This window comes from Hirundo rustica, chromosome 4 (genome assembly GCF_015227805.2).
Source record: "Hirundo rustica isolate bHirRus1 chromosome 4, bHirRus1.pri.v3, whole genome shotgun sequence".
NCBI classification, from domain to species: Eukaryota; Metazoa; Chordata; class Aves; order Passeriformes; family Hirundinidae; genus Hirundo; species Hirundo rustica.
Window position 1 is genome coordinate 14,298,629 of NC_053453.1, and position 12,910 is coordinate 14,311,538.

The 12,910-nt window shown below is 45.3% G+C and overlaps 1 protein-coding gene across 1 annotated transcript in view; it reads left to right on the forward strand.

Annotated features, from left to right (window-relative positions):
• The first annotated feature begins 6,815 nt into the window (after window positions 1-6,815).
• Window positions 6,816-12,910, forward strand: part of SLC2A13 (solute carrier family 2 member 13) — a 149,724-nt gene continuing 143,629 nt past the window's right edge. The window contains exon 1 of the mRNA XM_040062552.1: window positions 6,816-7,432. Coding sequence (XP_039918486.1) covers window positions 6,886-7,432 — 547 coding nt within the window. The 5' untranslated portion in view covers window positions 6,816-6,885. The remainder of the gene's footprint in view (window positions 7,433-12,910) is intronic.

Genomic DNA, 12,910 nt, shown 5'->3' on the forward strand with positions numbered 1-12,910 from the left:
CAGATGCTAGGTGCGTGCTGGAGTAGAGCATTAGTCTGATTCCAGAAATCTGAACTGACTGAGAAATGGCCTGTTGTTATTCTGGGCTTACCTGCAGCACTTGAGGAGGTTTCTGTTTGGCAGACAAACAGCTCTGTGTTGGCATACCTCTGTTTGAAGATACAGTGTATGAAGAGCATCCCTGGTATCCCTGGAATCTCAGGGGTAGTGTACCAAGCCCTTGATTTTCATGCTGCCAGGTGTTGTAACTAAGTAATTACAACTTTTACAGGGCAATAATGACATCATAAGGATTGTAACTTGACAAAGCCTCTTTCCAAGTACACAAATGTAAAAAATCCTAATTGTCCAATAATAAAAGTCTGCATCCCCCTCCACCCCCACTCCCCCTTTGGCAGTGCCACTAGCTTTTAGCATGTGCTGGGCCCTGAATTTTAGAGTAATTGATTTAAATGGGTAGCCTAACCCTCACCCTGACACCTGCACAGAGGTCAGTGCACAAATCTCCATTTCATGGCTGCAGATGCAGCCATTGGGACACACTGGATTTAGCAGCACATTTTCACACGTGTTGCTGCTGACTCTACGAGAGTCTCTGCTTCAGTCAAACCTCATTTGATCTTTCTTTTGACAGCCAAAGGAAAGCCAGAAAGCAACTGTTCTCCTGCCAAAAACTGAGTCCCTGCTCTAAACCGTAAAAAAGTTTTGGATTTTAAAAACAGAGAGAAAAATTGAACTTCAAAAAATGTGTTTCTTACAATTTTATTTTCAATAGGACTGAAGTGGATTTGCTGGAATTCATATTTATAGAAAGAGAGTGAAATTATGCAAAATGTGAGCTCAGATGGTTATTTTGGTAAAGTTACCTGGGATTGAAACAGCCTGTGATGTAATGTCTTAGCAACCTTAGCTGTACTGCTGCCAGTCTGTCAAGCACGGAATGCCTCATCTCATAGTTTGTCAGCTTCTTTCTGCCATCACCATCATCTACACCCTTCTCCAGTGCTAAGGCTGTGACTCTTCCTACTTTTTAAGCAATTTATCTCTTCGCACTTGACCAGTAGGATTAAATGCATTGCACCAGTACATTCCTTATTAATAAACTCTGATGACACTTTCATTTTGAAAGGATTTTACAGAAGAGGGAAATAGTGATGTCCCAGTTTACAGCTTCAGATAACTGCAGTAGAAGGTAAATAACAGGCTAAAGTCTCACTGCAGACCAGGACACTCTGGAATAAGAGTAATATATAGAGCATCCAATCAAGGAGGGGTTGTGTACAGGAGAGGTGACTTTTGTTGATATATTGGAGAAGGATCTAATCAGGATCTGTACATATAAATGAGAACTCAAATCAACCACTGGAAGGATTACAAACAACTAAAACTGTATTGAGAACTCAGAGAGGTACAGTCAGATAAATGAATGACTCTGTCAAGCTAGAGAAAATGACTGGAGAAGAAATGTTATATGGGGACCAGAAAACTATAGAATATATCTCAAAGCATCTTTTTTCCAAAGAGACCAAAACATTGTAGAAGGATGAACTTTGGAACAAAAGGAAGTTTTATGGTAATACATTGCTTATTTCAAATAGTTTCTAAACTCCTGTTTTCAGATCCTGTTTTTCTCTTTCAGAGAATTCCTTACATTCTCAACTTTATATTACCCATACATATCTGCAAATTCAACAAACTGGTGTATCATGAGTCAGGGTTTGTCTTCTCAGCAGGAAGAAATATTTTTTTGTAAAAGTTGTTTTTTATGAAAACACACTGATAATGTAAAATTCTGTGTACAGGTTTCTGAACCTTGAGACTGCAAGTAAACTTAACTTGTAAGAAAAGGCTCTGTCATTACTATCATTGCTTTTCCAAGGTTTCAGACATTATATAAGCTGCTGTTATAAACTGTTTTTGCTGATCATTTTTTGCATATTCAGCTAGGTGATTTCCCTCAGCCCAGCACAGTAGCATTTCTCAACTCATATAGCAACTCTGCCAAAATATTGTGGCAAACTAATTTACTATCAAAGCAGTATCAGAGTTTCAGGCGTCATAACAGTAACAAACAAGAAATTAGTTTATGAACCTAAAAACACTGTATTGCTGAAACTCACATGAGGTTAAAGACCTCATGCTCACCCCCACAGCACCAGCTGAGATGGGAAGAATTCTTGGTTTGAGGATTTGCTCCTTGTATTACTCCTTTTTTTTTATTCCCCTAGTGCAACTAGTTTTATGTAAATAATATAACCATCATTGATAAAGCTGACCTTCTTTTGCCACAGAATCACATCCTTTTCTGCCTCACTGTCTGTCTAGCCCCGCGGTTCTTATGTTCTTGTCTGCACATCAACAGAGTTTCCTTTAAGAATCCATATTTTCCCTATTGAACCTATAATCTTCTTGAGAGGTGAAAAAGATTTCCTGGGTGCTGTGACCTCGGCTGAAGAAAATCCATGAATCTGGCCTCTCCCTTGCTGGGTGAAGCTACTGACCATCAGACTATCACACAAGAGACTTACAGCATCTCTCTGTGAATCTTGGCTGATCTGAAAAGAGATTTCAGCACTCACCCAACCACTTCTGAGTGTCTGCAAAGACAGGAGCTTACTCCCCTGTTCTGGTCTGGCAGAGCTCTGGGCTCATGTACAAAGTCCTCAGTAGTTTTCTGGAAGACATTTTCTGATGTATGCCTTGTATCAATAACATAAAATCAGTAAAATCCTGTGATTATTTCTGCTGTGAAACACAAAAATCTGAGTTTTTGAAAGGTGGACCAGTTCTTTGATCTAGTTCACAACATCCCAGCAAACAATTGTGCAAACACACCTTAAAGGAGAGAATGAGTGCTGTGAATCTGAACAGTGTTTCAATTAAATATTCAATCTCTTGAAAGCATAACATCATACCTAAAATCCACTCAAATCCTTCTTTGAATCTGATGCCCTGTCTTAGATTACTAATCATACCTACTGCATTTTGAATTAATGTGAAATCGTTTATAAGTCAGCTTTTATAATGAAATGCAGTATTATAGATGAGAGATGATCACAATAATGAAAATCTACAAACTAAACAAATCCATCTTTCTCATGAAGTCAGGCTTTAGTGTAGTGCATCTCACAGCTGAACTTCTTGTTGTGTTTCTTTGGGGAATCCTTTTAAGAGAGAAGCTTGACAGCATGATCTGATGAGAAATTATGTCTGTTTGTGCTTGTGTTGGGCCATCAATGGAAAAAAATAAAAGCTTTTTGTTAGCTCTCTTGAGTCTTTATTAACTGCAACATACAGAATGCCTCCAACATCTGAGGTGGCTGTTAAAAACAGGTTGTTTTTGTGACAGCCAGCTGTTGTGACAGTATTCTGTAAAAGCATTCCTTCTAGCTGGCTAGGGATTTGGTGTGAATGCTTTCTGTTTCATGCACTGTGTCCCACATTTCTATTTGGGGCTTACATAATAAAAAAACCTAGTGAGTGTTGTGTTTGTTAGGCAAGTTTGGAGACTTCTGGAAGATTACAGCTTCTCTCCTGTTCGTGCTGTACAAATGTAAACCAGTCTGTTCATAGAGAGCTGCTGGACCTGAGGGGACAGTTCCTGGTAACCCACCTTTTTGATCAAAGGAAGACAGTTAATGTAACCTTTTTGGATTTCAGAACCTTTTGATACTTTCCTAGTATCCTTCTGGACTAAATGTCCACCATTCAGCAGTTCAACCAGGGAAAGTGCCAGATTCTGCACCTGGAATGGGGCAACCCTGGATGTATGGACAGAGCCATGGAAAGGGACCTGGGTGTGGTATTTCTCCACGAGACTAGACGGCCGCTGATGGCAAAAAGAAAGAGCCTGCTCTTTGTCTGGGGGAAAATATTGCTTTATTTTCCAGTCCTGCCCTGCTTGGCTGGAGATCTTCCCAATAGCTCGATGGTGCCAGAGAGCTCGGCCCCCCCTGTCCGGGGGCTTTTTCCCCAGGGGGCAGGGCCCAGAGGCAGGGACAAGACACCACCCAACCAGGGAGAAGTGGCAGTGGAAGAGAGTTAGGTTACAGCTGAGTAAGGACAAACCACATGATACAGATTACAAATCCAATAAAACACAATATAAACCCAATTAATGCATTACAACACCTGGGGGTCCTGGTCAATGGCAAGGTGAACGTGAGCCAGCAGTGCCCTGGCAGCCAGGAGTGTCCTGGGGGTATCAGACACAGCATCATCAGCCAGGCAAGGGAGGGGATTGTCCCACTCTGCTCTGTGCTGAGACAGCCTCACCTGAGTGCTGGGGGCAGTTTGGGGCACTACAGTATAAAAAACATTAAACTATGAGAGAGTGTCCAGAGGAGGGCAATGAAGATGGTGAAGGGCCTTGAGGAGGAGCTGTATGAAGAGTGGCTGAGGTCACTTGGTCTGTTCAGCCTGGAGGAGACAGAGGGGAGCCCTCACTGCAGTCACAACTTCCTCATGAAGGGAAGAGGGGCAGACACTGATCTCTTCTCTGTGCTGACCAGTGACAGGACCTGAGGGAGTGGCCTGAAGTTGTGTTGGGAGAGGTTTAGGTTGGATATTAGAAAACAGGTTTTTCCCCCAGAGGGTGTTTGTGCACTGGAAGAGGCTCCCCAGGGCAGTGGTCACAGTAGCAGCCTGACAGAGCTGAAGAAGCAGTTGGACAGTGCTCTTGGGTAAATGGTGTGACTCTTGGGAATGGTGCTGTGAAGGGCTGGGAGCTGGGCTTCATGATCTTGTTGGGTCCCTTACAGCTGAGCATATTTTGTGATTCTGTGATAACTTGATTCCTGATGCTAGAACCTGGAAGTGTTTCTTGCTCTAGTAGTGGGTTGGCCCCTATTGGTCTTTACCAAATAAGGAATGCCCTGTGCCAATCATACCATGTTACCCAAATCTTGGCTAAAATAACTGAATATTAACATGCATTTAATTATTATCTTGTTTAGCTCTTCCATGCTCAAACATTCAAGCTGACCTATTGTACTTAAAAATCCACTGCCACATCTGTCTCTAACTGGATTAACTATATAGCCATACTGTTAGTATAATTCATTTTAGTAACTACAGCTCACTATTTTATTTAGTTGGCATTATTTGCACCAGTATTAGTATGTCACAGCTTGCTTTGAGGCAGGGGCAAACCACCAAAGAGGCTGTGTGCAGCTGGCCATGTTGGACTTTGCTCCCTCTTCTAATTTTTAAATTCACATGGCTATGACTAGTACTGCTCACAAGGTGTGGGCTGGTAACTGGTCCAGTTAATTAAAAAAATTCTCTGGCTACTGGCTGGTGTTGTTATGAGACTCTCTACAGAAGATAGTTAATTCAGAAGGAAATGTTTGTTTTATGCTTCTATATGCCTATATATATATATATATACACACACACACAAGAAGTAGAAATTATAATATTGTGGTATCATGATATATTCTTTTTCACCAAAGTCTGCATTGCATCTGGAAGGCCCTTCCATGCACACCAGCAGCAAAGCTTGCCTGGGTCCTCATGGAGCTGGATACCTCTCCCTGCTGACAGGATCCGCCAGGCTCTGCAACCCGGTGAAAAATCCTCGGAAAGACAGTTTAAAGTGGAATTAGCAAAACGCGATGCTGTACTTCAAGCACAAACACGAGAATAAGCTCCAAACTCTGCTCCTACATGGTAAGAGACCTGTCCCTCTCTGAACAGCTGTTGGAAATTCTCCTCTTTTTTGTAACAGAATCACAGAATTGTTAGGTTTGGAAGGGACCTCTGGAGATCATTCACCGCCCCTGCTAAGACAGGGTTACCTAGAGCAGGTTACACGGGTCCAGGTGGGTTTTCAATGTCTCCAGGGAGCGGGACGTCCCTGGGCAGCCAGTTCCAGGGCTCCTGCCACGCTCTGTGGTAGCAGCGCAGCGCTCGCTTCATCTCCCCGTACAGCCGGCAGCGACGGGGGCGGGCAGGCTCGCTCAGAGCCCCTGCAGCGACAGCCCGCGATTGCAAAGGCAGCAGCGCCAAAGGGCTTTTTGGAGCTGTGCAGCCTCAGGGCCCTTCCTGTTCAACACTCTGAAAAGAGACAGAGCAGGGGAGGTCGGGACAATCAATCTGAAATTGCCCCCGCAAACGAGCTCGGGACGAAGAGAGCCGGGAGATGCCAGCAGTGAAAACCTGCTTCTTCCGTGCCCAGCAGCACAGCCAGTGTCTCCCTGCGCTTCAGAAATGACAAACGCTGACGCTGAACGCTGTCTCCGTTCAAACGATCCAGTTATTATGGCAACTGCGATCCTTACGCGCGCCCGGCACCTGGACAGCGCTCCCCAGACAGCGCGGAAAGGGCGCGGGCGGGCGGGCAGCCCCGGCCGGCGGCCCTTCCACTTCATGTGGATGGGGGCTGCCAGCAGAAACAGCTCCGCGGGCTCGAGGACCAGCCCCGGGTTTGCGTGGCGCCCACCCGCCCAGGGCTTCCTTTCTGGCTTCCGTCCCGACTTCCTTCGGGCCCCAGCACACACCGCCAGCCCCGCGGCCCGCCCGCGAGTGAGCGCGGCGGGGGCGCCCCGTGCGCAGGCGCTCCGGGCTGCGCCTGCCCCGTACCGTGCACGGCGAAGGGGGGCGGCCGAGCCCGCCCCCTGCGCCCGCCGCGCCGCGCTCGCCGCTGTCCCCGCCTGCCTCCGCCTCCAGCTCCGCCCGGGCGCTGGGAGCGGCGGCAACTTCCCCTCAAGTCCGCCCGGCGGCGGGGGGACGATGCGACCCAGCTGAGCGCGGCCCGAGAGGGGCGGGCGCGGCGAGGACGGGCAGCAGCGGCAGCCCCGCCGCCCCAGTCCGAGTAGCCCGGCAGCCGCCCGCCTCAGCCCCCTGCCCTCCCCCGGTCGGGGCGGGAGCCGCCGCGGCCGTCCCATGTCCCGAAAGGCCAGCGATAATGTGGAGTACACGCTGCGGAGCCTGAGCAACCTGATGGGCGAGAAGAGGCGGCGGCAGGCGGACGGGTCCGCCGGCTCGGGCGCGGCGGCGGGCGAGCGGAGCCTCATCGCCGCCGAGTCCTGTTCCAGCCTCAACAGCGCGGCGTCGGGCGGAGAGCTGGAGCGGGCGGCGCGGCGCCAGTTCCAGCAGGACGAGACCCCCGGCTTCGTCTACGTGGTGTCCGTCTTCTCCGCCCTGGGGGGCTTCCTCTTCGGCTACGACACCGGCGTGGTGTCGGGGGCGCTGCTCCTCCTCAAGAGGGAGCTCAACCTGGACGCGCTGTGGCAGGAGCTGCTCGTCTCCAGCACGGTGGGCGCCGCCGCCCTGTCCGCCCTGGCCGGCGGCGTCCTGAACGGGCTGTGCGGCCGGCGGCCCTGCATCCTGCTGGCCAGCGGCCTCTTCACGGCGGGGTCCGGCGTGCTGGCCGCCGCCCGCGACAAGGAGACGCTGCTGGCGGGACGCGTGGTGGTGGGGCTGGGCATCGGTGAGTGCCGCACCACCACGCCGGACTCCCTTCCCCGCGGGGACCCGGCTCTTGCCCGGCGGAGGCAGCGCTCCCCAGGGGCAGGTTTAACCGACCCGGGAATCGCCCGTCCCTGCACGCCCGCAAACTCCTTGCGGTAAAGGAGAAGGCGAAGTGACCTCGGAGTGCCCGAGGTTGGGGAGCTAGCGAGGGGAACGCTTGGCTGAGCGAGGTCCCGGGCGGGGTCCCATGGCCGTCGCAGCGCGGTGTGCAAGGGAACGGTGTGTGCTTGCCCTCTTCGGTTTTATTTCAGGTGGTGTAGTCCTGCCCCGTTGCTGGGGGAGTTGTCTGGTTTTTGTACCAGGAGAGTGGTCTCGCATCCTTTCAGCAGTTTCATCTCGAGGGTGGTCTGTCAGTGTCCACAGCGCAGGCTTTGCATTTGAGGGGGTTCTGGGGAGCCAGGGGCGAGGAGATCGCGCCTGTCCTGAACTGTAAATACCTCTCTATTCGTTCCCCGCATAGCTTTACTTGAGCACTAAAGGAATGCCTCTAGGACAGAATGAGGTAGTAATTCCCTGTTCTGAGTAAGTTACCGCTTGCTTTGGTAGGCTTTGGTTTTCATTAATGACATCCTGAACGTGAATTGCTGCTCTTTATTTGCCTTCCTATGTAGTTTGCAAGCAGTGGGTTCTTGTAAAACTTTACAGTTGTCCCAAAGAACTTGCAGTGATGAGGGCCGTTTCTTCTGATATATGAGACTGGTTTCTGTGCCAGCTATATCCTAAATATCCCTCAAATTTGGGTTGCTCTTCAGCTGTCATCCTACCTGGCAGTAATTGAATTATATCTAAGATGGGCTGTATGAGGTTAAACAGAATCCTTAGACTATCATAGTTATAATCTTGCAGCCCTTTCTATCTGAAAGCACAAGGATAAATTGAGAACTAAAATTGTTTTCCTCTGTGCAGCAAAGTTATGTTTCTTAGCCGTTGGATAATTTTTTGAGTCCTCGGGTTTGTTATAGTCACACTTTCTCTGATGCAAATCATGGCCTTATTAAGGAAGAAAAGTTAGTGAGTCATAATAAGGGCTGTCAGAAATAAAATTGACTCCATCCATGAAAAGGCTCACGCTGATTTTCCCGTACATCAACATCTTCGGGTTCCAGTTTTCCCACCCCAAGTTGGATGGTTCTTTTTTTTTTTTTTTAATGCTATCTCTCTGAGTGATTTTTGTTTAATCAAGACTGCAGAATGTTGATAATATTGGTCATGAAGTTCAGGAGGCAAAACTGAATTTGACTATGAGATTGCATGGGTAATAGGAATTTTGATGGCAATATGTAGCACTTACATTTAGTGGTAGATGCTAAAATTACCGAATGTGATGTCTTTTTGTGTTTGTAAAGCTTGTCATGTTCCTTTACCATAACTGGTTACAATGACAACTTCAGGGGGTGTAGAGAAATGAAATGGATGGATGGTTTGCTTGACTCCTGTGCGTGTGTGTTTTGTAGACAGATACATAGGCATGCTGGAATTGTCTTACAGTGGTGCAAATAAGTGATATTCGAATTGTTGGAGAGATATGATACTGGGACTTAATATAATAAATATATAAACCACAGAAATGGAAATTAGGAGTCCTAGGTCTCTTGTGTGCCCTGGAGAGAGCAATCTCGTTCTGGCCTCTGTCCACATCAGGGGCAGAGGCGGTGGTTCTGCTGGGACTCTGGAGAGCTAAAGTAAGAAATGAGAAATGTTCTGGGGATTGGAGCACAAAGACACTAATTCATGTTTTAAAAAGGTGAGGTTTTGGGTTTTTTTTTTTTTTTTTTTTTTTTTCAATCACGGACTCTTTACTCTATGTGATGTAGCTTAGGGCCAGAAAGAAAGCTTTACCTCCGATTTCTGTGCCTGGAGCATGACAAGAGACTCCAGGAACTGCAGAATCCAATCCTAACACGGTTTGTTTTACAAAAGAAGAAACCCGTTGTGGTTCAAAGCTGTTCTAATATAGCAAACTGGAACAGTCTCTACATTAAATCCCCCACCAGAGGGAGCCTAGATAATTTCATGAAGGTATTAGAAATTGGTGGAAGTTTTTTCTACCCTTTCAACTCTTGGAGACTTCTGACTATCATTTTACTGCCCAAAATGAGCCAGAATTTCCTGGTGTTTGGGTAAGAAGTCTATTCAATAATGCAACACTTCAGCAGTAGGACAAACTGCTAGGGTGCAGTGGTGTAGTTTTATGAATGCTTTCCTACCTGAAAACCAGTAAAAACTTCTTAACTGTGTATAATTTTATACATTCTTAGGTTTCTTTCTTGTCGCTCTCTGCAAATGGCCCATCAGGAGATCTACTCCAGATAGAGTGGGGTTTTTTGCATTTACTAAATTAATTACTGTGTTATGATCAGTACTGTGGTGCTGTAAAATCAGATGTGGTGATGTTCCTTCTGCCCTTGCAAGTGCAGGGTGGATCAGTTCTAATTTTGTCTGTGTGAGAAAATGGTTATTTTTCTTGTGACTGCGATCTGTAAAGGAATACAGTTAAACTTTCAAGGATGAAAACCACAGGATATGTGCTGAAATGAGGAACATCTCTCATTTGTCTATCTTGTCCATTTTTTTACCATTTTCCTTAGAGCTGTTTTGAAATGGAAAAAAACTCCCCTTTTTTCTTCAGCCATTACAGAATGAGATATTTCTGGAAATACAGGCTTTCTCTCAAGGGCAATCCTAAATCCTCTTTTATTGTAAATGTTGAATAGGTTTTTATGGTGGAAACAGTTATGTTCCTTTTCTGTCCCTCTTCCCCTCAATATTAATATGAAATGTAGAGAATACATAAAAAGGAAAAACATGTTCAGCATGAGCTTAGAATATCCTTAGATCTTTTCAGATCTGAATTTCTAAATACATAGTTCATGACAGTTCCAGGCTAAATGGCTTAAGAACAAGGTTTATTGCCATTATTTTCTCCCACCTGCCCATTTCCAAGCAGTTCTGGTGTCCTGGACTCCTTAGGAATTTGTCTGAGCCAGATGTCAGGAATGCAACACTTGGACAGATATTCATTACAACAAATAGGGGCAAAATCCAAACATTTAGGAAATTGGATTGCATGTGCTTGGTAACACTTAGTATGAGCTTAGCTAGGTCAAAAGTCATTGGTAAAAAGCATGTTTGGACCATTGGCATCTGATAATGGTGAAGGCTTTACTCCTGTTGGCTACTGTAATTTGTCTGCTTGACAGGAAAGCTGGGTCCTTCCCTTGGCTCATGTTTGGTCTATCCCAAAGCCTGAGGTCAGGCCAGAACTGAAACACTAAAAGGGAAAACCAGGCAGGACTGGAGATGAGAGTTATTTCTACTGAAAAATTACTGTCTTGAGAAAGAATGTGAAGAGTGAGAAGAGTTATCACTGGGACTAAACACAGTAGAGACTAGAAAGGATAATAATAATCAGCCATGTTTGCAAAATCACTTCTTTTTTAGGCTGTAATCAGTCCAATGTCCTAATTTTCCTGAACCCATTGGCCATGGTTTGCCAACAGCTCACCTGTCTGCAGTGGGAGTAGTTTATCGTTCTGTCATCTGGGGATGCTGCAGGTTTTAAGCTTACAGCTGGTGTAGGTGGGTGTTGTCATGGTGCTTCAGGTAGTGAGCTGTTCAGGTTACTTTTTCAAGAACACTTGCATACCACCTGTGGAAGGAAAGCAGTTTGAGCAGAGTTCAGGGAGTGACAGCATTAGCTTGCTCCTCCATGGCTGATCTCTGTCTTGATGTATGATCATTATCTGGATAATTAGATACTCCTGTTGTTTGGCATGCTGAATAAATGGTGCTCAATTAATGATCAGCTTTTCAGGGTTTTGTTTTCTTGCAGAATGTTGGCTTAGGCATTACTTAATGTAGACAATACCCAAGCTCTCATGAAAGCAGAGTTACTTAGGATTACAGTATGTGCATGTTACTGTTACTGCATGAGTCTGCAGTGCAGTGGGGACCTGCCTGGTTAGGTGCCTTATCTTCTTGACTCCTGTATTTTGTACATGAGATATCTTCACAATGTAAGCCTACTGCTCGGTGCTTGCTTTGTGCTCAAAATGTCTGTAGTATTTTTTTTTTTTAAGGCTATATTTGAATCTGACATATGTAGTGCTCCTGGTAGCATATTTTGACTACATATGTAGGTCATTTTCTGAGCAGAGGAAACAAGATTGTACACAGAATTAGGCAGGAGTGAAAAGCTCTGGCATATGGTTGTGGCTCCCCTGGTGAGGTTGGCTTCTATTGACAGTAAGGCTCAATACCTAGTGAAAAAAACCCAACAAATTTATCCAAAGGACTTGCATCATGTAATTCAAACTCTGTATGATATTTGAAGTGGTTAGATAAAGGTCTGCCATATAATCTGGACTACTAGATATGCTGTGGAAATACTAGAAAATAACTGGTATGACATGTTGCCTATGAAAGATGAGGATTTGTGTGCTGTTTTTTTGGGTGGTTTTTTGTGGGTTTTTTTTGGGTGGTTTTTTTTTTTTTTTTTTTTTTTTTTTTTTTTTTTTTTTTAATATGACAGAGCTTTTTTAGTGTATTTTTTTCTTGGAAAACCAGATTAATTTTATCATCCTCCCTTGGCAATCTGATATGGGAAGCTCTGAAGCTTCAGTCTGTTTTTATGACTGAGTGTCCACCAGCTTTTTTTTAAAGGAGTTTACACCATGGTACGTTTTGGAGTCACCCTCAACCCCCAAATATGCTGTGCTGCTTCTGACAGATGCTTGTAATTTTCAGTCCAGAGGTTCTTAGGCTATTTTTACCTCTGGAGACAGTGGTTTGTTAGTATAGGCTGGCAGTGGGGATGGAGAGACAAATTTCTGGGTTGTTGCAATTGACTCTTGTGCTGTCACTGCCCAGAGATGGTCACCCAAGCTTCCAGGCTCTAAAGCTACTGCTATTACTGTGTGTGCTCAGGATTGAATCTCTGTATCTTAAGAGCTTAATCTATTTTTGTCCAAAAGCATCTGGAAGGATACATTAGGTTCTGACTGGAGCTGAAATCTTTCAGGGTACCAGGATTAATTTAAGATGAAAAACCATATCTTTTTGTGTGCCTTGGACAGGATACACAGTGCTCTGCTCAGTTCACTGTCACGTCAACAAGCACTGACTCCCTTTTTGTTTTGTCTGATGGTATAATACAAAAGTCATCAATTTGCACATGAATGTTGCTACATTATATTTAGTGACCATTTCATGATAAAGTATTATGTACACAGAGCTATAGCTAAGAGAATTTTTTGATTCTTGATTCTTCTGGACATTCTTTAAAGTCGTAAGGGAGGTGTTTCAGCCTTTTTGGTATTGTTTTTATTTAACTTACGAAAGAAATCACTTCCCATAGTTCATAAACCTTGAAATTTGTTTTCTGTCTTTAAAACATGGGAATTTTTCTAAAATAATTTTCCCTGTACTTGGTCAAGCT